The 27,420-nt window shown below is 61.5% G+C and overlaps 2 protein-coding genes across 3 annotated transcripts; one reads left to right on the top strand and one right to left on the bottom strand.

The window, feature by feature from the left end:
- The first annotated feature begins 472 nt into the window (after nt 1–472).
- Nucleotides 473–9,181, top strand: DTYMK (deoxythymidylate kinase). The gene is made up of 5 exons (XM_019958066.2): nt 473–641; nt 1,644–1,752; nt 5,039–5,129; nt 6,501–6,698; nt 8,788–9,181. The coding sequence occupies exons 1-5, from the start codon at nt 512–514 to the stop codon at nt 8,896–8,898; spliced, it is 639 nt and encodes a 212-aa protein (XP_019813625.2). The 5' UTR covers nt 473–511; the 3' UTR covers nt 8,899–9,181.
- Nucleotides 9,182–11,161: 1,980 nt separating this feature from the next.
- ATG4B (autophagy related 4B cysteine peptidase) lies at nt 11,162–27,242 on the bottom strand. 2 transcript variants are annotated; one of them, XM_070787092.1, is made up of 13 exons: nt 27,059–27,242; nt 19,908–20,009; nt 19,708–19,779; nt 18,562–18,660; nt 18,096–18,197; nt 17,521–17,593; nt 16,937–17,016; nt 14,579–14,772; nt 14,230–14,308; nt 13,926–14,071; nt 13,238–13,294; nt 12,884–12,977; nt 11,162–12,269 (listed from the first exon to the last, which is right to left on the bottom strand). In XM_070787092.1, the coding sequence occupies exons 1-13, from the start codon at nt 27,225–27,227 to the stop codon at nt 12,196–12,198; spliced, it is 1,341 nt and encodes a 446-aa protein (XP_070643193.1). In that variant the 5' UTR covers nt 27,228–27,242; the 3' UTR covers nt 11,162–12,195. The 2 variants fall into 2 exon arrangements, with proteins under 2 accessions (XP_070643193.1, XP_019813623.2); XM_019958064.2 differs by lacking the exon at nt 27,059–27,242 and adding an exon at nt 21,009–21,105.
- Nucleotides 27,243–27,420: the final 178 nt, after the last annotated feature.

Here is a 27,420-nt window from a genome sequence, read left to right as displayed (position 1 = left end):
TTAACGGGCCTGACGCTGCTGTCCGCACCAAACTCCTAGGTTGAGGTCGGAACCCCCATGAGGGTGCCTGGGGACGAGCCGTCAGAGGCCACGAAGCCCGGAAGGCAGGACCCCTAGACGGGAAGGCAGTGTTCGCGCCCATAGGACGACAGCCGCCACCCTGACGGAGCGCTTCCGGGAGCCGAGCGGAGCCGCTCGCCCTCAAGATTCCCGCCGTCGAGGAGTGGGCAACAGGCAGGCCCCAAGGCTGCAGCCCCGTGCTTTCGCAGGAAGAGCGGACGCCCGCGCCAAAGACGGCGGCCTGCGCGGGACACTGCGCGCCGACATTCTGGCCCGGAAGAGGCGGTGCGACAGAGGCACTCCCAGACCAGTCGCCCCGCTTCCGCTGTGCTAGTCCCAGCCAATCCGGCCACGCCGGCCCGCGTGAGCCAATCCCCGTGCGCGACGCGAACGACCACAGCCAATGCGCAGTGCGGGCGGTCCGGGGCGGTGGTGGCGGGAAGGCGCGGCGATGGCGGGCCGGCGTGGCGCGCTCATCGTGCTGGAGGGCGTGGACCGCGCGGGGAAAAGCACCCAGAGCCGCAAGCTGGTGGACGCACTGTGCGCCGAGGGGCACCGCGCCGAGCTGCTGCGCTTCCCTGGTGGGCGCGGCGGGCCGGGCGAGCGCGGGGTTCCGGGGGGCCGGGGATGGGGACGCGACCCGGGGCCTCTCCAGGCCCCGAGGGTGGGAAGCGAATGCCTCGTGGGCCGGGCCCGCCCTCGTAGGTCCGCGGGTCGGGGCGCAGGGGCCGGGCCCTTGTGGCCCCTGAGCCTCAGCCGGACGCGTCTGTGGTCATTAACGCGCCGCTGACGTGCAGGCAATCAGGTCCTGTGTTTAGTCTCAACACGTGTACAGCCCAGAAGGCGTCTTCATAGAGTAATGACTGTCACCCCCAGAAGGTTCCTGGTGCTGCTCTGTAACCCAAGTCTCCGTTTTGTTTTGGGGTTCCTCCGCCCGCCCGCCCGCCCTTGAGCGTTTACCTTCTGAGTGGTTTTGTGTCGTATTTTTAATGTAAAACGGTGGTCTTGAAAACGCTTGTAAGAATATCATCAATACTTAGGTATTCAAGAGAAGTTCAGGGTTTACAAACCAGAGGTGGCAGCAGTGGAGGGAAAATGCTTCCTTGAATATTTATCGTTTTAATCTTTAAGCGAGACAGTCTGCAAATCTTACACAGTTAACCCTTTGAATGACGTAGGTATGAGCCGCTCAGGTCCACACACACACCTTTTTTCAATAAACACGCAGGACTCTGCAGTCCTGGGTTGGTGGACTGCAGGGACGGAAAACCTCGGATACTAAGAGCCAGCTGCAGCGCTTAAAGGTCCTTTTGGTGTCAAGGCAGATCCTGGAACCAGTGCCCCTTGGTTGGCTCTGCCTCTGATTGCTGCTTCCTACCTGAGCTCCTTCCTCCTAAAGCTTTGTTCAGCCCAGTGTCTGCACACTGCTGCGCTTCCTCGGGTAAAGGTGTGAGCCTGTCAAAAGTTGCAGTAAAATAAACTTCAAAGTTGGACAGGTCAGGGCCAGAAGTTCTGCACAAACTGTTCTTAATGTCCATGACGAGCCTGATCTCATTTTCTGTGTTTTTTCTCTCTTGTTTTAGAAAGATCAACTGAAATTGGCAAGCTGCTCAGCTCCTACTTGGAGAAGAAAAGCGAGGTGGAGGATCACTCGGTGCACCTTCTCTTCTCCGCGAACCGCTGGGAGCACGTGTAAACACCCTGGCCCCACCACCCTCCCTGCTCTGTATTTCCCCCCTCGACTCAGTGGGCTCTTGTTTCTGAGTGGCTGAGAGTCAGGCTGGAGGCTGTACCTTTACACATTCTTTATTCACAGATCCCCAGAGCTCTAGTTAATACCCCCCACCCCACTCCTTTTGTGACGTTAGGTCGTTTCAGGCGCACAGAAAAGCTGATGGAGATGTACAGAGTGTCCCTAGCTCGTCCCCCCCACCCGGAGTCTCTCTTATTTGTCTTGGATGAACCAGTGTTACGAGTCACTAAGTGAGGCTGATGGTTGATGCTGGGGTCTGTCCTCTCCCACCCCCTCTGTCTTACATCGCCTTGGTGGGATCCCTCTGTACCCAGCACAGCTGATGACAGAGCGCCTGTGGGGCACACTCCGGTGCTCCTGTTCCTGTCTGCACACGTGTGTGTCAGTAACACGTATGTCACGGGAGGTGTTCTAACGAATAAACGGGGTCCTTGCGGGCAGACCACCTCACGGCATGCTTCCTAACTGCCTCGCTGTCTGCGTTCCGCTCTCCTCTCAGCTCCTGCGGCCTGCTGTCCGGAAAGGCTGCTCCACTGTGGATGGAGCGAGTCCTTCGGGTGGGCACGCAAGGGGCTGTGCCTGGCGCCCTCCCACGAGCAGGCTGGCACCGCTCCCTCTGGCCTTGGCTGAGCCAGGGTCTTGTCTGGAAGGGCCTACCCCTTCCACGTGTTAGATGAAAAGGAGGCCAGGTTTATTTGTTTTTAATTTTCTTCTTGGTTGCACTCAGGCTTGTGGGATCTTAGTTCCCCAACCAGGGATTGAACCTGTGCCTTCTAGGTGGAATCGCAGAGTCTTAACCATCGCGCTTCATTGGGATCACCAGGGAAGTCCCAGTGAGGCCATATTTATAATCTCTAGCACATCTAGGGTTTCTTGATCTGGGTGTTCTGATTTTTGCTTTTTGTGCGTTAGTAGAAAATAACATCAGATCAGTTCAGAATGAGGAACAGGACCACTCCCCTCCTCAGCTCCAGCCTTGCCCAGGCGTGCCGGCCTGTGTACCCTGGCCCGTTTGTTCTGCCACAAGTCCCCTTCAGGTCACCCCAGCCACTCCTATCAGATCAGCTTTTCTGACCCATGGAAGCCCTGGGTTGACAGGTTGGATTCTGGGCCGCTGTGGCACTGTCGTCCGCCAGCTGCGTGACCTTGGTCTTGCTCCGCGTCTCAGCTGGAGCTTCCTGGGCAGTGTTGTAGGCAGAGCGCCCCTCGCCTGCGGTGCTGTGTTCTGGTACCGCCTCCACTTCCTCCCTGTCTGTCGGAACCTGCCGTTGTCCAGGGCCGTCCACGGGTTTCTTCCTAGCAGTAAGCGTCTGTCCGGCGTCTGTCCGGCCCTCTGCCGCGGCTCAGCAGCGCCTCCCAAGCCTCAGCTTTCGCAGTGCGCTGTCACATTTGCTCTCCCCTTACTCTGTGTGAGGTTCGCCAGCTGTGAGTGAAATGCTGGGTTTATGGTTCTTCCTGAGTGGATTTGGGTTTGCATTTTTGGCGCAGTACCACAGAAGTGACGTGGGTCCTCTCGAGAGCAGGAAGTCCCCTGCGAGCCCACTGAGGCGTCCCTGGCGTCCCCCCGCTCTCCCACTCAGCGGCTTCCTCCTGTTGAGAATCCTGTGTAAACCCTCGTCAAGCTGACCGCTGGGCTGGCAGTGGCACTGGTGGTAAAGAATCCTTCCGCCACTGCAGGAGACGTAAGAGACTCAGGTTTGACCTGGGTCATGAGGATCCCCTTGAGAAGGAAATGGCAATGCACTGCAGTATTCTTGCTGGGAGAACCCCATGAACAGAGGAGCCTGGTGGGCTACAGTCCCTGGGGTCACAGAGTCGGCCACGACTGAAGTGACGCAGCAGCCCTGTCTGAGGTGGTTAGTGTTTTTCTGACGCCTTCGTTTCTCCTGCGTGGACCAGCTGGATTCCGTATAGAGCCTTCCTGCTCCTGCCTGTCCGTCTGCCATCAGCGAGGGCTCGGGGGCGGCCTCTGCTGCTCCTTGTTTGCTGCTCCGTTTGTTCAGACGCGGCCTGCAGGACCCCTTCAGGCCGGCTCCCCCGTCCCTCTGACGGTTCTGGTGCTCTCGTCTTCCGAGGTAGCTGAGACCCGCTGCCTTCCTCTTGGTGGGAGAGGTGTTTAGCAGCCGACCTCTGCTCAGGGGCGCACGCTCACGTCCTGCAGGACTGTCGGATGCCTGCTGTCCTGCCCGGCGCCTCAGGCTCTGCTGGGCTCTGCTGGCTTGCTGCGTCCAGGACGCCGTGGGGTGGTTTCAGAGCCACCGCCGCATCTGCATTCAGCCTGGTTGAGCTGGAGGGTGGCTGCCACTTAGTGGTTGGAGCAGGACACAGGGTCTGTGTGCATGCATCCCAGACGCACTTTCCCTCTTGCTGTGTGTTCCCTTGGGATCCGGGTAGGTTCCTTTCACTTTGTGTATAGTTTGGGTTTTTGCTCCCTGTTGTTGATCTCAGTTTTTCATAAGACACAAAACGGCTCCAACAGTCAGATCCGCACAAAAAGCTCCCTGCTGCCCGCTTGCCGCTGTGGGTGCGCAACGCCCTTGGTTTCCGAGGTCAGCGGGCGCCTGTTGCCTCGGGCACCGTCCGCCAGCTGGAGGCCGCATCCGCACACTCTGCTCGGCCTGGCCGGCGACACGTCGGGGGCGCCCTGCCTGCGGGCTCTGGAGGCTGTGAGTGTCAGCAGTGCGCACTGAGGAGCGATGGGGCAGTGAGGAGCCCTTTCCCTGTTAGCGGCACCCCCAGCCCGTCTCCTCTGGCGCCGGTCATCAGCTGGCCGTGCTGCTGGCAAGGCTGCGGCCTTTGTACCTGTCTTCCTGAGACCCCAGGCCCCCTGTGGAGGGCCCCTCCCAGGAGGAAATGCAGGCATCTGTCGTCCCCTCCAGGCTGCGCCCACACTTCCCTCCCCTTGTTCCGGCTTCTCCCTTCTTGGCAGGGCCTGGACCCCTGTGCCCAACGGCTGAGTTGCCCCTGGGCCTTTGCCAGTACCAGCTGTGTTCACGCCCCTGGTGGACTTGCCTTTCTGTGCCTGGTGTTGCTGGGCTGTCCACGTGGCCTCTTGGGGGAGAGATCAGAGCTTTGGGGAGTGAAAGCCCGGCTACACGCTGCCTGGGTGCAGCCCTGTCCTCACGTTGCTTTCTGAGCTGCTCTGTGTCTGCAGGACACTTTGAGCCTGAAACTCAGGAGCTGTGAAGCTGGGACCAGGGCTCACGGGCATTCCCTCTCTCATAGGCCGTTAATGAAGGAGAAGTTGAGCCAGGGCGTCACCCTGGTTGTGGACAGATACGCCTTCTCCGGGGTGGCCTTCACCAGCGCCAAGGAGGTGAGTGCCACTTGGCCTGCGCATGGTTTGCGCCGTGTGGACTCGGCAGTCCCCGTGGGCTCCATGTCAGCACCCCAGGGCTCTGTGGTCCCCTGTTCTCCGGGTCACCTGGACAGGACGAGCAGCCTCTCTGTAGGTGCGGGTTGTCCCCGCAGACACGGCTGCGGTTCTGACTCGGCTGATACATTTCACATCAGTCACGCAGGGGTCGGTGGGCAGACCCGTTTCGTCCAGCGCCTTGTCGTCAGGAGAGACGGTGAGAGTATGTGGGGTGCTGTTCTCCTGAGCCCCCGTTCCAGAGAGCTGCTGTTGCACAGGTACAGTGGCCCGTGTGACCACACGGCCCTGTGTCTTGCCTTTTATTGAGGATGTTCAAACAGACCCCAGCAGAGAAAGGGCGCCTTCAGCGTCAGCACCCGCCTCAGCGTGCTCGTCTCCGTGACCCGCCAGACACGGCATCACCCCCGTGAGCGTCTTGGTGCGCGTCCCCAGGGGCGCTTTCCAGACCCTCGTCCCAACCCCGGCGAGTGGGCAGCCACCCCCCAAAGTCCTTCAGTCCGTGCTCAGGGGTCCTGGCGCCCAGATACTGTTTGTTCACCTTAGATTTTTACAATTAGGTTGAACCAGAGTTGGGCTAATTAAGGTCCATTCTTCAAATGTCCCTTGATGCTCTTAATACGTAGGTTTCTGCCTCTCTTTCCTTCTATTTAAACGTTCGTTGATGTTCGCAAGGCTCCTGTCCAGAGGCACACTGTGCCCGATTGTCTTATAACAGTCTTTGATCGTGGTTAATTCACAAAAGGCTGTAGAATGCTGACCCTTTAATTCTGCCTGTCTTCCGGCACAAGCAGCTGGGTCCTCCTTTAGGAGAATCCTCCCGAGGTACCGGCCCCTCGGCTCCGTCTGTGAACGTCACACGGGCTCGGGAAGGGTGGACAGGTGCCCTCATCCTGTGCTTGGGGATCTGAGCCCACAGATGGCTTCTAACCCTCAGGCTACGGTGTGGCCCCAAGTCACGCATCCTGGGTTTTCCTCCAGAATGGAAACACTGCTCCTAGAATTAGAAGGGTGAAGGAGAGCAGACGTGCCGCAGAGGGCATGTGGGACCCTGGCGAGGGTCTCCCCCTCTCCTCAGAACGGGAGCCACCCTGGCCTGGGCTGCCGCGTGGCTGGAGGGTGTAGGGTCCTGGGCCCTGGGCGCCCCATGGACGGAACCAAGAGGGAAACCACATGCAGCCTAAAGGGCGCCCGCTGTCACATGAGAATTCTCCTCACACATCCCAGCTCCCTCTCTCCCTTCTTGGTGAATCTGGAACCAGAAACGAGACCGCGTTACGCTGGCTCCCTCTCAGGGTGGTTCTTTGTCCCCAGAATTTCTCCCTGGATTGGTGTAAGCAGCCGGACGTGGGCCTCCCCAAGCCCGACCTGGTCGTCTTCCTGCAGCTGCAGCTCGCAGAGGCCGCAGCGCGGGGCGAGTTTGGCCGCGAGCGCTACGAGAGTGGCCCCTTCCAGCAGCGCGCCCTGCAGCGCTTCCAGCAGCTCCTGGCAGACCCGAGTCTGCCCTGGAAGGTGAGTGCTGCCTGGGCCCTGGAGCTGGTGCAGGAGGGGCCACTCCCAGGCCAGGGCAGGGGAGTTGGGGCCGCGCTGCGGCCGCTCACGCGTGCCTGGGCCCAACAAGGGACCTCCCAGACTCTCAGCATGGTTCCAGCCCTGGGCAGCGCGGGCCTGGGGCCTCCCCTGTCGCCCTAGCTGCCACCTCAGGCATGGTCCCCATGGCCTCAGGGCACTTCCCGGCCCCGCCTATCTCCAGCCTCCCTGCAGCCAGTGTCCATGGCTGCAACGGGCTGCATACCTGCCAGTCGCGTCTCCCTGCCCTGCTGAGTGTGTGGCCAGGGCTCCCCGTGCAGGTTTAAAGCACACCCCTGACCTTACTGTGTGTCTCGGGGTGCTCAGGGCTGGAGGGAAGGGCATAGTTTTCCCCAGGCAGAGGCTGCAGTGTGGGGCCTCAACTGCGATGGTTCTATCAGCTACCGAATGCCGGAGTTCTCTATTTTTCTGGTTCTCTTCATTTTCATTTTTTTTTTAATTTGTTCTCACAAATTTTTTATTTTTGCCATGCCCTGCGGCATGTGGGATCTTAGTTCCCCGAGCACGGGTGGAACTCAGCCCCTTGGAACAGATGTGCAGAGCCTTAACCACCAGACCACCAGGGAACTCCCGCTCTGGTATTCTTTTTTAAGTAGTTGTACGTGGTGCAGATGATCCATGATTTATACTGCATTTCAGCGCCTGCTGAGACCCAGACAGGAAAGCACAGCATCAGGAGCAGGGGAGGGAGAGGTCAGTGGCTGCCTTTCTGCCAAGCTGTCCTCTCAGCTGGGCTCCCAGAGCTCTAGGAACTTCACTGATGCTCCTCGTAGGGCAGGTCCCCTCGTCGAGTCTCAGCTTCTGTTGATCTGAAAGCTTACTTCGGTATTTTTTACACACATCTTTAAAGCAGTAACAGACTTAGAGAAAACTCTTCCAGGAACCGTTTGACGATAAGTTTCAGTACCTGACGCCATCCCGTGTGGGCCTGGGCTGTTCACACGGGTCCTCTCCCGTGGCCCGGACGCCGGGTCCTCCCACTGACCTGTGTGACCACATGCATGGTGCCCAGCTCGTCGCTGGTCTCCTGTCTCTGAGAGTCTCGGCTCGGTGTTTCTGAAGCCACGGGCTCCTCGTCGCTGAGCCTCGCTTGCTGCGTGGTTGGGCTCAGGTTGTCGCCTTTGCTGGGTGGTCGCTGCCGGGTCACGGGGCGTGCACCTTCAGCACCTCCGTTCCGGCCGTGCTCCCCCACCTCGGCCAGGTGGTTCACGGTGATGTCCCTCTGCGTTCCTCTGAGGAGGGGTTTTGAGTCCAGGTGAAACCACACGGCCCATAGGCTGGCGTGCAGGGCTCCCTCCCCAGCACGTGCCTTCCCAGCTGTCCGAGGCCCACATTGCCTGGGTCTGGCCTCCAGGAGGCCCCTTCATGTTGGGGCCCTTTCTGGTCCCGCGTGTTACGGTCTTGGGGCTCATCCTGGGCCTCCCCAGCCCAGTGTCTGCAGTGACCCCGGCTCCGCCCTGAGACAAGGCCATGGGGCGCCACACATGAGGTCACGCGGGAGCCGCGGGAGGCCTCTGAGGCCGGCGTGCAGTTGCAGTTGTCTGAGGGCCTCTGTTCCTGGGGCTCTAGCAGAGTGTGCTGCCCCGCGGCTGCCGAGAGGCTCTTGGCACCCCCAGGGCTGAGCCTTGGCAAAGGAGGGGTCCTGGGCATGCCCGCCTTGTGTGCCCAGTACATGGCCCTCTCTCAGGCGGAGAGCGGTTCCTCACGGGCTGGCTTCCCGGTGACCGAGGGTCCCGCGCTGTTCACCTGGGCAAGGGATCTCAGCAGCGGGGCTGCAGGTGGGGAGGAGCGGACGCGGACCTGCCTGGGGCTCCGGGCGGTCCAGTCGCAGCATGGAGGGTGTGGCTGCCCTCACCAAGTCCGCCGCTGGCACCAGGGTGCCACGGGGTACCACGGAGCGCGGGGCAGCTCGGGCCCCTGGCGAGGCTGGGGGGTGAGGAGCCGAAGCCGTGCCCTCTGGCCTAGCCCGTGCACTGAGAACGTTAACACCTTGTGTCTCCTGCCCGCACAGATGGTCAACGCCTCCAGAAGCATCGAGGACGTCCACCGAGAGATCCGCGCGCTGTCTGAGGACGCCATCCGGGCTGCCGCACACAGGCCCCTGGGGCAGCTGTGGGCGTAGGAGGCTGGCCCCCTGTGCCCCAGAGACACTCGTAATCACTGTGCTTTCCTTGCCGAGGTCTCACAGCTGCGTCCAGAGGTCCTATCGGGGCTGCTGAAACCCTCAGCGTGTCCGCAGGCATCATCAATAAAGACAGATGGAGACAGCAGTGGCAGCTGGGGGCCCTGGTGCTGTCGGCCTGGCCTGGTCGCGCCTGGGCTGAGTGCCAGCCCCGTGCCTTGGCTTGCGGGGCCCGGCCTGGCCGTGTCAGAGCAGCATCTGTCTCATCTGAATGCATCTGGTACATGCTGGTCATTCTGTTGAGATGGGAGACCCAGCTGTATAACCCTCTGCATCCCATCCCGCAGTTACTCCAGGACGAGCCCTGCAGTGGGAGGCAGGCAGGGTCCCTGTCTACAGGGCGCCCCGGGGCTCAGCGCTTCCAGGGTGTGGGCCGGAGACTGGGTCCCAAGCAGAATGAGACCATGTGACAGATCCAGGGGCAGAGGTGCCCAGGCCCTGCTCCTGCACAACAGGGGTGCCCTCCGGCCCAGCTGCACAGAGGAGGCTGCCCACCCACGGGGTTGGGCAGGAGGCGCAGCCCAGCCCTCGGGGGAGGACGGAGGGGCCTGGGTCCCTGCAACTGGACGGCCATGTGGCTGCCTCACAGGGCCCGCCACGGGCGCTGGGCCAGCCTCGGGTGCGTCCACCCAGCCAGCAGCACGTGCTTGAGGTCAGGGCAGCAGCAGTTAGGAGCCACACGTGGAGCTGGACCACTGCGTTCAAGAGTCCTGAGGGCATCCACAGGGATGGTGGGCGACCCCTGACCTGCCTTCTGACCTTTCACACGACAGGCCACATGCTGGGGGAAGAGAAAACAGTGTGGGCAGGGGTCCTGAGGTCTGGCTGACAGGGAGGCCACAGGCCTGGGCAGGAGGCCCCTGACGGGGAGCCCACTGGCCCAGGTTAGGACAGGGCCCCGCAGTCCCTGGAGGCAGAAGGGTCTGGTCAGGGGAGACGATGCTGTGTGTGCATGTGGGCTGTTGGGCCAGGGGTGTGGGAGCTGGACAAGGGAAGTAGCCAGGGCCCTGGGGACAGCACTGCTGACCTCTGACCTCCAGGGTCCTAAGAGGAGCCTCAGCCGGAGTGTGGAGGCTCCAGAAGCCAAATGGGCTGCTTCTAGAAGCCAGGCCTCGGGCTCTGGCCACAGCACTTCCTCTCTGGCCCTGGTCCCTGTGAACCCACCACGGCAGGGAGTGGAACGGCTCAGCGTAGCTCCAGCACTCCCACCAGGACCTCCTGGGTGTGGCAAGTGGCCTTGCTCAGTCCTTCCTGGTGACTCACTTGGGGGTGACCAGCTGAGGCATTGGGCACCCAAAAGGGTGCTGTTTAGGGAGCTGCCAAACGCCCAGCACCATGGCCACTCCACACCCGTGAGGGAGCAACAGAGTCTGACCTCCCTGCATGTCTTGGTTTAAACACAAACCACATGAGGGAAAGGGTGCTCAGCCACTTCAGTTGTGTCCAACTCTGCGACCCTGTGGCCTGCAGCCCACCAGGCTCCTCTTTCCATGGGATTCTCCAGGCAAGAATGCTGCAGAGGCTTGCCATGCCCTCCCGGGGACCTTCCCGACCCAGGGATGGAGCCTGTTTTTCCTGCACTGTAGGTGGATTCTTCACTCCTGAGCCACTGGGTGGTTTTTCCAGTAGTCGTGCATCGATGCGAGTTGGACCGTAAAGGCGGCTGACCGCTGAAGAATTCATGCTTTCAAATTGTGGTGTTGGAGAAGACTCTTGAGAGTCCCTTGGACTGCAAGCAGATCCAACCGGTTCTGAATATTCACTGGAAGGACCAATGCTGATGTTGCAGCTCCAGTACTTGGGCCACCAGATGCAAAGAGCTAACTGGAACAAAGACCTTGATGCTGAGAAAGACTGAAGACTAAAGAAGAGGGTGACGGAATGAGATGCTTGCATGGCATCAGTGACTCAACGGACATGAATCTGAGGAAACTGGGAGATGCTGAAGGGAGGGAAGCCTGGCGTGCTGCAGTCTACAGGGTCACAGTCAGACACAACTGAGCAACTGAACAACACAAGGTGAGAACCAGCACACCGCGCAGAGCAGGTCCATGCAGGGGGCACTGCCCGCCCAGGCCTGGGAACCACGAGCTCGCTCTGCGTGCCCACCAGGTCCTTCCCAGGGGCCCTTACAAACAGAAAATACTGTCCTTGTTCTCACCACATCCAATTACAACTCCAGGAAAATCAAGACACAGACAAATTGTGTTTTCTATTGAAACTTATTATTTGCAGTAAAGAACCGCAAACTAGACGACTAAGAGTAGATACTCTTCAATAAGCCTTTTCCAACACACGAGACAGCCCCCTCTGGTCAGTGGTCCCCCGTCAGGCACCCCTGCTGCCGGCTGAGCAGAGACCCTGCGCACCAGCGGCAGGGGGAACAGAGACCCCCAGCTCTGCCTGAGGGACAGAGAAGGGGAGAAAACGTAAGGGACACGAAATAACTTAGGTGGACAACACCTGAGGGGCAGGGTGCCCGCTGCCCCCCGGGTGGCGGGCAGTTGGGGGCTCCTGGGAGGGAGGCCGCCCCCACCTGAGCTCCCAGCCGGGTCTGCACTCCTGGGTGGGACACAGGCTGAGAGGAGGCAGGCGGCCCCAAGTCAGTGTGAGCAGGTCTGGGTGTGCCCCTGCGGTGAGGGGCGAAACACCCGCCTCACGCCACAAGCAGGCTTGACCCTCAGGCCCCAAACCATCTGAAGCTGTGCCGATCGGGAGGGAGGCCCTGACGAGGGGTGAGGTGGGGGGTGCTCCGGGGCGGCAAGCCCCCCACCCTGGGGGAAGCAGGCGGGACAAGCAGCAGCAGCACGGGCCGTGGCCTCCCCGGGCTCCGGCCGGGCCGCACTGCTGCTTGGCACGGCGCGCAGCGACATCTTTGGACCTGACTGCCCGCCCCCATGCCTCTCCTCCCAGTGCGGGACGCCCGCCATGGTCCTTGGCCCCTTTTCCCACGGCACCCCGCAGACTGCGTCTTCAGAGCCTGTCTAGGGACACGCCCAGCGGCAGCCATGTCCTTCATGGAGCTTCAGACAGGGCTTTAATTTCAAGGTGAGCAGCCGGGCCAGGAGGGCACGGGGTGCCAGGCAGGGCTGGCAGTGCGGCGGGAGCGCGTGCCCAGGGCTTCCGTCACGTGGAGGCGGCTGGGCTGGGGCGCTGGGCGGCGGGCAGCGGGTGGACGAGACGCGGCGGCCGAGCGCCCCTGCAGGGCCAGTGAGACCATCCCCACCTGCAGGACTCTCAGAGGGACAGGATCTCAAAGTCTTCGTCTTCTGAGTCAAAGAATCTTTCCAGTCGCTCCGCGTCAGAAGAGTCTAGAAAAAAACGAGACAAAACCTCGGTAGACGCAGGCATGCGTCACTAAGTCTAGGGGGTGGGGCTGAGGGTCAAGTGCCTGAGGGCGCACAGGCCTCACCCCACGTCCCACCCACATGCCCTGTGAGGAGCACGTCCTGCCCGGTGCCCGACTGTCAGGGAGGCCTGAATGCAGATGGGGGGCGGGGCACCCCAGACTGCCCAGCTGGGGCACCCTGCTCCTGGCAGGGTCCGAACAGGCAGCAGAGCCCAGCCCTCAGACTCAGGGACGAGGGCCCCCCACCGGAGGGCACCTAGCCACACCAGGCGGACCCCCTCTGCACAAGCTCCACTCATACTGGGAAGGTGCCCCCAGAACCACGGGGCTGTAGGGACAGAGCCCCAGAGTCTGCTTCACTGCAGAAGGCCTAGCCTGTCCCGGCTCCCAGGAGCCCAGGGAGAAGGCATGAAGCGGACACGCATAGTGTGCCCCCTGGGGGCCCCTCACAAAACCCCAGGGAGTTGCACCTGGGGCTCAGGCCACAGGTCAGCAGAACAGGCCCTGGGGTGGCAGGGGAGGGCAGCATCAGGCAGACCGCACCCCAGCACGAGACCCTGGGGCCTCTGGACTCACCTAAGGACAAGTTGAGGACGTCGGGACAGGCCAGGTGGGAAGGCTGCTGCTCCACCAGCTCAAACATGGGCAGGGCGCCTCCCAGCAGGGACAGCTGTCGGCAGAGTGCGCGTCAGGCCACGGCGCAGGGAGAGCCAAGCGGAGGCAGGACCCACCGGGCCAGGCGGCCTTCCCAGGCGACCCCAGGGATGGGAATCCCAGGGGGTCTGCGACCACAGCAAGCATGACGGGGCGTTCAGGGGCAGGCAAGGCAAGCGCGGCCCCACACAGGGTGGGGCAGCTGAGGCGGGGGCTGGACCCCAGACCCCGACCAGCCTCCAGCCCACACCCCACGGGACATGAGCCACCACCCACCTTTCTCACTTGCTGACACCAGTCGTTAAAGTCATCCTCGGTCTCACAGAAGAACCCCTGCAACCAACACGTGCCGTAAGCGGGGCCACCCGGCCCGCGGGCCCTCAGGTGCACCCTGGACATGCCGGGCCTGCCTTGCTGTCCGGCTGCGGTGCCCACCCCCCTCCGCCCAGACGGCCTCAGACCCGGCCTCGTTCTGACGAGCTCACACGGGCTCCTGTGAGACCCCCGCCAATGCCCTCCCCGGGGCCACGGGCCTCTGGGAGTGACCCAGACCCACAGGCAGTGCGTCTGGGGTCGCCCCTTCTCAGGACCGAATGCCTCGTGTCCACGGCTTGGGTGACCGGTACGTTGTCCTGATTTCTAGGGGTCCCTGGCCTCCCGCAAATGTATTCTGAGCCGAACCAACCCTTCCCGCCTTGCCATCAGAAGAGCGTGAGCGAGGAGGTACATTCTTAAGGCCCACCCGGCAGACACAGCAGCTCAGAAACCGAGCACGAAGCGCGCGGGGTGGGGAGCCCGAGGAGGGGCTGCGGTGAGGGGTGGGGCCGGAGCCGCTCTGCGCACTTCTGGGCTCTGAACTGCCTGACGTCACACTAAGCACACGACAGTGAAATCACGGGAGCAGGGGGCCTCCCTCCTGCAGCAGCAGCAGGACAGCGCCGATGGCGGGACACAGGGGACGCACCACGGCGATAGACGGGTCGAGCTCCGCGATGCTCATCCTGCCCGGCGGGTGCTGGCAATGGAAGCTCTCGTCCGGGACCGGGCAGCGGTCAGCAGCCGCCACGGCTGGCTGCGTGGTGTGGGGGTCCAGGTAGATGAGCTCCTCCCCTGGGTGGGCGGCGGGCGTCAGCGAGGGCAGGGCAGCCCCACCGCAGCCCCCAAAGCCACGCCGGCCTGGCGGAGGCGGCTTCGTGTCCAGTGGAGGGGCGGGGGGGGGCACCCTGAGGACCACCCACTTCCTTCAACCACAGCAGACCCCCACTCACCAACGTAGCCGATGAAGTAGTGGGCACTGTTGGGCTTCCCTCCGATCACGCCCAGGGACTGGGGCATCCGGAAGCAGTGCTGCAGGGAGCAGGGCTGTGAGCAGGGGCTCCCCGCGGGGCTGCGAGCACCGCCTCATAGAGCGCGGCTCCCGACCCTGAGGCGCAGGTCCTTCGCGGGAGCCCCAGGCAGGGCGAAGGGGACAGCAGGGCAGCAAGCAGCCGCACAAGGGGTTGGCCCAGCCGCTGTAGGGAGGAGCCGGCACGACCCAGGGGGCAGAGAGGGGACAGCAGGGGGCTCCGGGAAGCAGCGGCCCCGGCCGCAGGAGGGGAGATGCCGGCACAGACCCACCTTGAGCGTGCCCGCGTAGGCCGCGTTGACGTCTGCCAACCCCAGGCGCAGCGGGATGAGCAGCACCAAGGGTCTCCAGGGTGCCGCGCGCCCGCCGCCCTCGGCCCCTGCCGGAAAGCCGTTGCAATGCCGCTCGGAGTCTGCGGGGAAGGCCTCGGCCCCGGCACAGGGAAGGCTGCTCCTGCATAACCTCCCTGCAAGAGGCAAACTGTTCTCAGGGGCTGCAAGGGAGGAGGTGCGAGTCCACCGCTAAAACACAGCTGTGAACAGTCCAGTGGGTCAAGAACAGCTCAGCCCTGGAAACTGAGCCTCAGATAAGCCTGCCGCTACAGGGACAGAGAGAGCGCATGCTTCCTACGTGTGCCCAACTGGAAACTTCTACTGTGAAATATAGCATACACACAGACTAGTGTGAGAGCACACACACATGCGCCTGGGAAGCCACCAGCCAGGCGGACGCAGCGCTGACCGCAGGCCCGCGGCCCCCTCAGCAAGGGCAGCATCAAGCAGAAACGTTTCTTTCTTTTCCTTCTGTCTAAACACACCGCTAATCCCTCAGGGAACAGGCTTACTCCCGAGTTCAGTGTAGAAGACCCTCCAGCAGCCACAAGCGCCCAGGCACCCAGCCGTGGCTCCTGGACACCCTTCCCCGCTAAGGAGCCAAAAGTACAGGGTGAGAGAACGCCAGGAGGGGGCCTACGACAGCACACACGCCTGGGCAGGCAAGCAGCCAGCCAAGTCTGGGACGGCGAGTCATGACCCAAAGGGAAAACACCTTAAATTTAAAAAAAGATCCATGAATCTACTTGCTCGCAGAGTGCCAACAGATACCCAAGGTAGGGATGTGTGCACTGGAGAGTCAGGCCCTGCTGGGTACCTCCTCAGAGCCCATCAAACACCCTCTTGAGTCCCCTTGCTAATCAGAAGGGGTCAGGGGTGCGTCCTGAGCAGGTGCCTCCAAACCCTCAGACCTTCCTGAGTGAGGAGTGCCATGGAGCCATCCCCGGTTGTTACTGGGGGCTCTGGAGAGGTCTGAGGGAGGGGCTGGATGCAGGCGCCCCTCCACGCTGCTCCAGAGAAGGGAGTGTTCAGTCGCCAGTAGACGACAACCTGGACCCTCGGGCCTGTTAGTGCCGCCCCCATAAACGCTGAAAGGACTTCAGGTGTCTCTCCCGTTGGCTGCCTGAGTCCTGTCCTTGGGTACGCCCGTGCTCTCGTGAGTAAAGTGCTCCTGAGTCTCCCAGCTGCTCCAGCAAAGTCACGGACCCGAGGACAGGGTCATGGAGCCTCCAGCCAGTCCGTCGGAAGCACAAGTCCACCACCTGGACTCGCCCTGGGGTCTTCAGTGGGGGTGTGTGTGTCAGGGGGTTCTGCAGGCCTGCAGACGGGCGTCGCGGAACTGCTGGGCTGGGAAAACCCACACACGGGTCGGCATCAGGCTCTCCCCTCCTGATTTCCAAACACAGATTTCTGGGCTTCTCCTTACCCCTGACACAGTTGCTGGTAACGTGCACACTGCTGCAGACAGCCAGCTCTAAAAGGTAGTCGTTCTACCGCACCTCCTTCTAAAGCATTCTCTCTACGCTGCACTTCCGAAGGTCCTTCCATCACTGTTACCGGTCCTTTCCTAGGCTCCTGAACTACACTTCATTCCATCACTGTTCACTGTGCCGTCACCAGCACTAAAGGTGTATACTCTTCCCTGAGTTTTGTACATGTCAACTTCTGACAGGTAACCTTTAAGCTTGACTTTTTCAACCCAAAAGCTGAGATAGAAAGCTTGACGTTTCTAGACAGTTCAGATCCTGTCCTTTTCCCCTGCCTGCTCCGCATTAGCTCACGCTACCGCCCCAGGGACGCAGCTGCCCTGCTGCGCCGTCTCTCAACTTTATCTGAGTTCTGCTTTGCCAACCAAGAGGCCGTTCTGTGAGGAGGACACCTTCCTGCTGGCGCGGGGTCCACCCACACCTGGCCCAAGACAGGAGCAGTTCGCGCACCCCACACGGCCCACCCCGCACCCTGACAGGCCCCTGCCTGTGGGTCCCAGCCCCATTCACACCGTCAGCGTCTGAACTCTGCTCCTCCCTCAGCCCCGTTCACACTGTCAGTGTCTGAACCCTGCTCCTCCCTCAGTGACGACAGGCAGACCACAGCTTTGCCTGTAGACCTTGTGAGTCTGGGTGCTCCTCGGAATTCTAAACCTCTCACAGCGTCTGGGGGCCAGGAAGATGCTGTGGCATTCCTCACGGGGCATCAGAGCGCACGCAGGCCCAGAACACGGGCACCGAAAACTCCACCCCAGACGCAGAAGCAGGGCGCCCAGCGCCCTCCTGCCCTGCCCGGAGCCCACTCACTCACTGATATCCGCCATCACCACTGTGTTGTCCATTGCCACATGCACAGCCAGGGCGCTCCAGGTGTCGAAGACAGCCAGCTTCCTACCGGGGAGGGGAGGACACCCCGATGAGCCTGCCCGGCTCGAGCCTCCTGGCCTCTGCCAGCCGCAGCTGCGCAGGGGAGGTCGCGCGAGGAGCCGTTCAGGGACCCACTTCCCAATCGGGCCAGCACACGGGCAAGAGTCAAAAGCCCAGCCCAGGCCTTGCCAAGCCTGAGGCAGCCCGGCCACCCCAATCAGCCCAGCCTGCGCCCCCGACACGCCGAGCTGACAGCACAGTGGGAGGCGCCGTGCTGGGCGGGCGCCTGTGGCCGAGGAGTCACAGCCTGAGAGGAGGGGGCTCTGTCTAATCTGGGGGCTCTGCAGGGGCTCCCAGGACCCAGGTGGACACACCCTCACTAAAAACAGATTCCGTCTCCTAAGACCCCTCAGCACGGTGACCTCTGAGGACCCTTCTGAGGGTCCTGAAAAGGCCAAGAGAGCAAGAGAGCCCTCGTTTCCTTCGGCGGCAGAGGCCCGGGCGAGTGTGAGCAGCCTGGGCACGTACTTGAGGACTTGGGCGACGGTGTTGGGCCCGTACCACTGGCCGATGGACTTGCCCTCGCCGACTCCCATTTGTGCTGCAGGAAACAGAGGTTAGCGACCCTCACCCCCCTCCGCGTCCCGAAACCCCTCCTACTCCCCATCCCAGAGGCCGTGCGGGCCGTGTGGCCTGGGAACGCTGGCCGAGAAGCCTGCCTCACGGGAGCTCCTGCCTAGCGCCAGGATGCGCCACCGCCGCCCGCAGGGACACCCTTCTCTTCAAGGTGCACCCCCCTCGGACCCCAACCCTAGCCCAGGTGGGGGAGCGGACTGAGGCGGAGCTCAGGTCAGTGAACACAGAGCTCCGCCCCGTCCACGTGGGTGGAGGCAGGACGAGACAAGCTGGCCAAGACTGCGGGGAGTCTGGACAGGCAGTGCTACCATCGCGGGGCGCCAAGGAGCAGCCTGCGAGGCCTGCAAGCTGCTGTTCACCAACGCCAGGCTGACAGCACGTGAGCTCGGGCAGAGAGCCGCATGGAACCCCAGCTCTCACAACAGAGGCGCCCTCGAGGCCCACGCCCGACGTGCTGCGCCCCCCACCTATCTGATGGATGGAGTAGCAGCTGTCCTTCCTGTCCAGGAACGCCTGCAGGACGCTGCAGTAGCTGTCCGGCTGCCTCTTCCGCTGCGTCCACCTCCAGTCTATGGGGGATAGACACACAAGTTCAGTTTCCCCAAACACAGGCAAGCGGCCGCCGTCGTCACAAGGCTCTCACAACACAGGTGGTGCCCATACTTCCCGAGAGACTCCCTCAGCGGGAGAACTGCGTTCTTCAGGGTTTCAAACATACACACGCCAACGCGTCAAAGCAGACGCACACAGAAATGGAGACTGGCTCAGTGCTTTAGAGACGACTTCTGAAACACAAACGCTTACGAGCGTCGTCAGAGCCGCTTTCTTTAATCAACGGAAACTTCTCGGTCGTTACAAAGAAAACCCCGAAGCCCCGGAGTGCACGGTGATGCCCCCTGCCCCCCGAGAACGTGCCGACTCGCAGAGACTCACCGCGGCCCAGGTGCCGGCACACCAGGGCCTGGGCGAAGATCATCTGTCCGCACCTCAGCATGCAGCCCCAGCCCGTGTCCGAGGTGGGGCCGGTGCCCCCTGCCGTGGAGGGCGAGAGAGGCGCACACGTCAGACCAAGGCCGGGCCCGCCAACGACCCGCTCCCGCTGAGGGAAATGCCCTCACTCCCCTCGTTAGGGGACAATGTGTGAACAAGTCTCAGAGAAACAGAACACCTAGACACACGCAAAGAGACCTCAGCCTCACGAGTGATGCAGAGTGGGAGCGGCATCCCCAGATGTGCGACAGGCCCCGCGGCTCGCAGACGCACAGCGGACACGGCCTGCCGCAGAGGGCGGGCTCAGAGCGGGCCGAGCGCCTGCAGCTGCAGCCTCGGCAGCACGCGGATCGCCCCACCGCACGGTGGTCTCGTGCTGCGGTCAGTGGCACAGACCACGGCCGGGAGAGCCGCCGAGCTCCCCCGACGGCCACTCACGCAGGCTGCCGCCAGCTGCCCTTCCCTGGGGCTCAGACAGCGCCGCCCGCCCAGTGGCTCCAGCCCCATGGGGGCCCAGCAGGAGCGAGAGCGAGCCTGAGGTGTCTGACAAGCCTGCGGCAGGATGCAGCCCCGGGACAGGGAGGTGCCCCCGGCTCCCGAGCTCTGGGGACAGACAGCAGCCCCCTGAGGAGGGAGCTGATGGAGACTGGCCGCCAGGGACACAGCTAGGAGCCCCGCCTTGCCCTTCAGGGCCTACGACCAAGAGCGGACCCACCAGGGCAGCTGAGGGGCGCGACCAGGGCTTCCCAGCGCCCAACCCACAGCGCTCCCAGCTCCAACCCGGGCCCAGCGCAGAGGCCCGGGGCCTCCAGGAGCAGAGGTGGCCTCAGCACCAAGATGGGCCATGCGCTTCCGGCCGCGCTCCGCTCTGCACTGCCAACAGCAGGCGTGGCTCATCGCCAGGCCCCAGGCCCCAGGGAGCAAGCATGGCCACTGTCGAAAGCATCCCCGGTGCGGCAGGACCGGGACCCCAGGCTGCGGCCGAGCTCTGCAGCCAGAAAGCTGCCTGAGGGCGACACCAGGGACAAGCCCTGGCACTGAGCTCTGTGCTTCCTGCTCAAAGCACTCGCTGCAGCAGGCGGTACTCACCGATGGCCGGGAAGTTCTTTCTGTACGTAAACCAGAGTCTCGATGCCACATCGGCCAAGATCTCGTCCTTTTCTAGAGAATGAGAGAGGGGACATGCACACACGGCAGTAAGCGCCCAGGCCTGTGTCTCGGGAAGTCACAGACAACTGACCACCATGCCGCTTTCTGCAGGAGAGGAGGGCAGCTCGGCAGGGCCGTACCTGTGAGGACACTGTACTTCCTCCCGAGGATCCAGACAGGCTCCGAGGTCTCAGGGAAATCCTCAAACTCAGCAAATCGGAGCGTGTCGTAGGTCAGGGTAGCTATGGAAACCAAAGACACACCCTGATGGCCGTTTCCTGATTTTATAAACGAGGATCAGAGATCATGCACAGCGTCTCTGTACAGAGAGCCCACGTGGAGTTTGGGGCCTCTGCACGGCCACCACATGAAGAAGGGGGTGCTCGGTGCTAGGGAGCAGGGGCCAGGGCCAGGCCCAGGCACAGAGGGGCGGGAGGAGTGGCCCCCACAGCACAGGGGCCACCCGCAGTGCACGGGGCGCGGGTTTGATCCCCGGGCCAGGAAGATCCCCTGGAGAAGGCATGGCTACCCACTCCAGCGTTCCCACATGGAGAACTCCACAGACACAGGGAACTGGCACCTACAGTCCCCGAGGCCACAGAGAGTCGGACATGACCCAGCAACTAACACATCAAGCCCCTGTTTCAGACTCGAACCTAAAAGACAAACAGACGGGCCCAGACCTCCGTCTCTGCACGTGGGGCTGGTCTGGACGGCACGCGAGGCGGAGCAGCAGCAGTCTGGCTGGGCCACCTTACCCGGCAGGGCGCCACTCCAGACAGCAGCGTGGGACCCCGGGGCTGCGGGCGCCCTGGAACCCAGGGTACAACCCCCGCTTCCCGCGGAGCTGCGTGTGCACTGTGTCCACCTGCGGCCCATGGCGCAGCTTCAGAGAAGCCGGAGCCCGGCGGACACCCTCCCTCTGCCCTGGGCTCCCAACGCAGCAGCTCATCCGCCACCCACGGGGCGAGGCCCACGGGGCATCCCGGGCACCCTGCTCCCGGCTGCCGCCTCACCCGCTCCAACAGCGCCCCCACCCCGTCCACATGCACCTCCACTCAGCTCTTTGGAAAATCAAAGACGTGGAATGAGCTTCTCCCACACTTGATTTTATTTTTCATTAACAGCCCTACCTTTTAGTAAACAACAATTTACTAAAACAAACAATCCAAAGCCCACAAAACGTAAAGCATCAGCTGCAGCCTCGTGCCTCCTTGCAGAAGCCGTCTGTGCCGACTCACCTGCGTTTCTTTGTCCGGAGTCCTGGCGCCTCACAGCGTCCTGCCGGCACCCCCAGCCCCAGGAAAGGCAGGCAGAGGGGCGCAGGTCCCTGTGGGGCCCCCACGGCTGGGGGTGCCCCGGCACACAGTCAGCCTCTGGGTGGGGAAAGCTCCTCACCCATCACCCAGAACATGTCCCGGCAGCACAGCCGGGATGCAGCCCTGAGCCCTTCCTGAGAAGGGTTCACGAGAGGCCGGCAGACAAAGGACTCCAAGGTCGGCGTGCGTCACCAACGTCAAGGACAGAGGCACGTGCTCTGCTGGCCCTGAACGGCTGCACTGCTGCTCAGCCAACCTGCGCTCCCAGGGCTGCGGACAGCGCTCACGACACCACACGCCGGCAGCAAGAGAGGCCGTGTGCTCAGCACGCACCAGGAACCCCCCAACGCTGGGAGCCAGCTCTGCCTCCTGCCCATCGCCCGAAACCCCACGGGCACAGAGGGGCCCTGCACCTCCACAGCGGCTCCCAAGGGCCCGGGCAAGGCTGCCCTGCTCTGAGGGCCTGCCTTGTCCGTGCGTCCCCCATGTCCGCCAGGCTGGCTTGCAATCAAGGATTAATAATTTAACCTCCAAGGTTCTCTCTAGCCCTTTCCACACAGAGTTGTTTGTTTGTGCACATGATTATAACCCTAGCAGGAGTGAGCCGCAGCTCTGTCTCCTCAGAGAACACGTCTGCGTCTCTGCCTGTGGAAGCCGTCTCCACATCTTCAGAGGGCACGGCCGCCTCAGACCGCAAGGCTTACACACCTGTGGACTCACGCCTGCCACGATGACTCCAAGGGTGCAGCGCCAACAGGACCTGTCTGATCTCAGCCCGCAGCGCTGCGCGGCAGTGGCGCTCACCCTGCAGGCCCGCAGCCAGAACCCGAGGCGGCCCTGCCTACTAAGCCCTGGAGCACTCTGAGGACAGCGGGGCACGCACACATCAGAGGGCCCTGGGGTGCGCCGGAGACGCCAGCTTCCAGCGAGGTGAGCAAGAAAAGGGGGCGCGGCTGCTCTGAACACTGGTGATAGCAGCGCCCGCAGTGGGCGGGTTCTCACCCAAGAAGGGGCACACGAGGAAGCAGGCACGGCTCTCAGGGTAAGACGCCGACTTTATAGGCAACACAGCCAACTTCAGAGGGAAGGGGAAACACGTGTCCTCCCTGTTAACACGTCACCGAGTCCCTCGCTGTGACTCACAACATTACAGGCTGGGCAGCCTCGCAGTCTTCACTGCCCGAGGTTCCTGAAGGGACCACATGGGCAGGAAGCCGCCAGGGGTCCCGCAGCCCACACCTCCCGCTCCTCCTGGAGGCGGGACCCTTCTGGGCACAGGTCACGGCTCCTGTGACATCGGCCTAGGACACCCCAGGCCCAGCTCCCCTCTCTGCACCCTGCGGAGCGCCCGGTGGTCTCAGCCCACACCCTTCTCCCCTATGCCAGTTAACTCGCTGGCAAAGCAGGAGCTAAAGAGAGAACGGATCAGCACGTGCAACGAGCCCTGGTCCTCCCAGGGGGGCGCAGGGAGGGCAGCACACCCATCTCCACAGTCCGAGCTGCGACACCCGGGCCAACGTCCTCCAGAATTAGCCCGGCCACCCAGGTGACCTGACAAGCCCTGGCCCCAAGAACAGGCCCGCCCCCGGCGCCAGCATGGAGTTCATGGACCTGCAGCTGTGGCCAGAGAGGCAGAGCCAAGGGCTTCTCAGCCTTGGGGGTACAGGCCAACCCTCCTGCCCCCAACACCCGCCACAAGCCCCTGGCAACCCCTGACCTGAGGCTCAGCCTCTGCAGTGAAGGAAGGACAGACCTCTCCGAATTCCAATCACTTCTGCTGTTCGACTTTCTATTGAGATCAGACTCTGGAAACAGAGAACCCACCTGCTGGCCGACACACGACTCACAATTCTGAGCCTCCGTTTGTTCACTTAGGAACGAGGGCGAGTGGCCAACTCTGCCCGCGGGACCCCAGCCCGGTGCTTAGCACCTCCGGGTCCCTCCCCGTGAGCTCAGGCCGTGAGGCGTGTCCAAGGAAACTCAATCGCCCTCCGCGAGCTGAACACCACCGCTGCTCGTTTTCAGTACTGATTTAGCCCAAGTGTGTTCCATGCTTCTGGAGGGCAGAACACAAGGTCAGCAAAAACTGCAATGGAAACCCCGACACCTTCCATTTTTAAATGAACCTTCACAATCACTAAGCCTCATGCAGCCCGATCCACAAGAGGAGTCCATCCTCAGAAGTTCCTACCCTGACTCATCCTCAGACTGACCGGCTCCACCGGCTGAGGACCAGCAGCCTCCACACTCGGCCCGGAGGCAGCCTCGTCTCACAACACAGACCCGCAAGGGGAACCTGGGATCCTCATCTATGAAGCTCACACACCTCCTGAGCTAAAAGGAGCCCGACTTCCCAAAGAATGCCAGTCTCCAGACACTCGGGCAGTGACTCTGATTTGAAGAAGACACAGGAGAAGCAAGACATGCACTGTCCTCTTTGAGAAAGGCTTTTAAAAGCATTTTTTTCCACCCAGTCACCTCTTCTTCCCAAGGGTGTCCCTGATCTCACCAGGAAGAGAAAGCAGAAAGTCCACTAATAGGATGGCAATTCTATTTTTAAATGTTTCAATTTAACGTTATTAACATGATTGAAAAATAGCAAACTGTACTCAGTAAACGTAACCAGATAACTTAGTCTCAATTACACGGTAACTCAACCAGGGAAAAGCACAAAAAATATGCACCATTAGAATTCTTTAGAGCTTAGTGTAATGTACCACACTTCAAAGACGTTTTTCCAAAACATGTATGTTTCTGAGATTATATCTTATAAACACGTGTTATACCTTATAAACACGTGTTACGTATGCTTTTAGAATAAAACCAAAAGACGGGTCCTCCCTTCTTTTCTTCCACAAAGATGCTTATATTTAAAATAACGAGTTTGCAAGTAGTTAGTTTTTTTCAAATCCCAAATCGTTTATACGAAAATGCTGGCACTGGAAGGACTGATGCTGAAGCTTAAGTACTTTGGCCCCTGATGCAAAGAGCCAACTCATTAGAAAAGAGCCTGATGCTGGGAAAGATTGAAGGCAGGAGGAGAGGGGATGACAGAGGATGAGATGGTTTGATGGCATCACCGACTCGATGGACATGACTTTTAGCAAGCTCCGGGAGTTGCTGATGGACAGGGAAGCCTGGCTTGATGCAGTCCATGGGGCCACAAAGAGTGGGACACGACTGAGCAACTGAACAACAGTTCTCAATGAAAAAAGGAAGCAAAGGAAGGAAATCAATGGAAGGAAAGAAAAGCTGGAACTTTAGGGGCACCAGGACACTGCCCAGGCCACTTTAGTGAACACACCAGAGAGAAGGGACTCCAGCCGGCCTTCAGTGAGCCTGACTGCCCTCCTCATCCCCTACACGTTACACCAACACGCGGATTTCCATTATACACAAACCCTGCAGCCCGGGAACACCTACAGGACAGGACCGTGTGCATCCCCAGCAACTCAAGTTCTGCTTCTTCCATCACCAACCACCTGTCAGACAAAGGCAAAGCCCAAAGATGAAGCACCAGACACCAACTCTGTCCTCAAGGAGCCGACAGCATGTTCAGTTCAGTGCCAACCAGAGCGGGCTGTGAGGACAGGCCTGGGGTCTGCCTGCTGCCTGCAGCCCAGGGCATCCAGCCCCGCCTCCCCTCCCACTCAGGCCCTTAGAGACCTTGCTCAGACCGGCCCCACACACTTCTGCCTCCAGCCCAGGCCTCCGCCCTCAGCTCCAGGCCCGCAGACCCGAGGCCCTTTGGATGATACGACACGGATGTCCAGCAGGCGCCTCACTCTTAGCCCCTGCAAGACCCCCTCCTAACACCTCCCTAGCACGTAGAGCTCCCCGGGCCTCCCTGCATCTCCCAGCTCAGGCCACAGACCGCGGTATTTCAAACCCCTCCCATCCCGCGGCTGGCCTGCACACTTCCCACCACCACAGTCCTCCTGCCCCAACCTGCAGAGGCACCAGATTTCAACCCCCTCTCCCCACGAGGACCCAGCCCTCCAGGTTCGCGCGTGGCTCACTGTTGCAGCCTCCTGACGGGCCTTCTGCTCCTCTGCAGCAGAGCAGCCAGTGCGAGTCACGTTACTCCTCCTTGAAAAAGCCCCCAAAGCAGCCCCGTCCCACTCACATGCCCACGAGCCAACAAGGCCCATGACCAGACCTTGTCGCTGCCCCGCCTTCAGTTCGCTCACTCCCACCCACTGCGCCCAGGCCACTGGTCGCTGCCAGAGCAGGCCACATGCCCTTCCCCCTGCACTGCTTTTGAGTCCCAGTCAAAACTGGCTGCCTCTGTGGTGAGATCTTTCCAGGCCATCCTGATGATTCCAACTCCCTACTGCTGGGCCCACAGCACTCTCCCACGAGCCACACTGTGGGTGTCACGTCTAACATGTCAGTCAGGACACACTTTTTATCTATTTCGTTCACTTCTCTAGTCACAAGATGTAGAACAATGCCAGACACAAACCCACACTCACTAATAAACACAGCTATTGAACGGACGACTGTAAAAACCACCGGAACTGCATAACGTTTGGCCAGGAAGGCAGAACCTGTAAGGACTCCGGAAATCAGGGCAGGCTGGACATTAACGATCCCAAAGGACGCACAGCATCAGGTCAGAAAGAAAACTGACCCCCACACCCTAGAGTCACAGACATTTCTGTCAGCATCAGCAGAGGCCTTCACATGCAAACATCTCTGCTTTGAAGCAGGGATCAGGGTTCCATGAAGCCTCCATCATGTGGCTGCTCTTAACTTGAACAGGAAGGCTTCCACGTTCAAGGTAAAACGACCACCATAAAACTGTGCTTTCCACCCTAACCGAGTCTCTCAAGGAATGGTCTTAGTAAGTAAATAATTCTATTCCTTCCCCCATCCAGGGGCGTAGTCCTTTTTGTTTTAAACAGCTTCACGACACATCTGGCTAACATCACATTTTGGGAATCATGGCTACCATCTCCTTCTACTACCTAACACGTTGAACTGACAAGATGCCACAAATCACTGAAATATTGGCCATAAAGGTTTATGTCACAGCTTCCAAACTGAGAGTCCAGTAAATGCCCATTGCAGCTGCTGTCCAAGAAGAGAAAAATGAAGCAAAAAACAATGTCATCCAGGATGACAGGGGGAATTCAGCCAGAAGAGAGTCTGTACCGTTGGGAGGGTTCTTAACACAGATCACTTCCTACACATTTTATAAAAGGAGTAACCCCGCTGTGGGATGGAAAAAGAAGGCCTTTCAAGGTGTAAGAATGCTTTCAAGGATACTGGACAAAGATCCCCAACAGCGTGCCAGCAAAAATTAAAGAAGTGTCCGCTCCGCAGCAGAAACACAATGAAAAGAGACGGAAACAGCACACACACACAGATACACACAGACACACGGATGCGCGCACGCCCTCCCAACCCAGTCCCCACACACTCCGCATTGCTGTGAAGCTCCCAAGAACTTGAAACACGATGAGGCGGAGTCAGCCTGTCCTTTCAATCACGGGGAACGCTGGGATCATTTATTGGTTACTGAATTTGAAGAGGAAAACATGCGTGCGTTGTGAGTACTGAAGTATGCCGCTCGCCTGCAGCCTACCCACGGAACTTTGTGAGAGTTGAAGTTTCCCCTTCTTAACTCCGGGCGGGGGTGGGGGGGACAAAAGCTTCCCGTCGCCGCGTCAGAGACCGGCTTCGCCGGCCCCGCCGCACCACCCGGCGCCCCCGCCCGCGCCCCGCGCCGCCCCTGCTCGTCCCGGCCGCCCTCGGGCCCCCGGGAGCGGCCGCCGGGGCGCCAGATACGCCGACCCTGACCGGGCTGTCAGCCCCGCGCCGGCCGCCCAGGGACGCCGCCCGCGCCCCGCGCCGCTTCAGGCCCGCGCCCCGCCCCGCGCCGCGCCGGCGAGGCCGCAGCCTAGGCGCCGGCGCGCAGCGGCTCGGCGAGGGCCTCCCCGGCGGACCCGCGCCCCGCCGGCCCTCACCTGCGTCCATCTTCGCTCCAGGGCCGCCGACTGAGCGCGGCGTCGCTCCGACGGCTGCGCAGCGCGACGCGACGGGCCGCCGCCCGGGCCAATCCGGGTCGCGCGGCGCGGGCGCGGGCGGGGCCGGAAGTGCGGGGTAGGAAGTGCGCGGCCGCGGCGCCGCCGCCATCTTGGCGTACGGCGCGCCCGGCGTGGCGGCCCGGGCCCGCGCGCTCGGCCTCCCGGCGGCCAGCGTCGCGCCCCCGGGGATCCCCGCGGCGACCCGCCGCGGCCGCGGAGGCCGGCGCTAGAGAGCCGCAGGGCGCCGGGGCGGGCGGCGGGCCGGCAGCGCGCGCGCGCCCGCCGGGGCGGCCATCTTGCCG

The sequence above is a fragment of the Bos indicus genome, chromosome 3, assembly GCF_029378745.1.
Source record: "Bos indicus isolate NIAB-ARS_2022 breed Sahiwal x Tharparkar chromosome 3, NIAB-ARS_B.indTharparkar_mat_pri_1.0, whole genome shotgun sequence".
Classification (NCBI taxonomy): Eukaryota; Metazoa; Chordata; class Mammalia; order Artiodactyla; family Bovidae; genus Bos; species Bos indicus.
The sequence above is the reverse complement of the archived record's forward strand: the minus strand, read 5'-3'. Positions and strand labels throughout refer to the sequence as shown.

Coding starts and splice junctions, on each gene's coding strand:
- DTYMK (XM_019958066.2), top strand. CDS start 512: ATGGCGGGCCGGCGTGGCGCGCTCATCGTGCTGGAGGGCGTGGACCGC. Junction 5,130..6,500: donor CCTTCACCAGCGCCAAGGAG/GTGAGTGCCACT, acceptor CTTTGTCCCCAG/AATTTCTCCCTGGATTGGTG. Junction 6,699..8,787: donor ACCCGAGTCTGCCCTGGAAG/GTGAGTGCTGCC, acceptor CTGCCCGCACAG/ATGGTCAACGCCTCCAGAAG.
- ATG4B (XM_070787092.1), bottom strand. CDS start 27,227: ATGGCGGCGGCGCCGCGGCCGCGCACTTCCTACCCCGCACTTCCGGCC. Junction 17,594..18,095: donor CTACTCCATCCATCAGATAG/GTGGGGGGCGCA, acceptor TGTTTCCTGCAG/CACAAATGGGAGTCGGCGAG. Junction 14,072..14,229: donor CTACTTCATCGGCTACGTTG/GTGAGTGGGGGT, acceptor CCGCCCACCCAG/GGGAGGAGCTCATCTACCTG.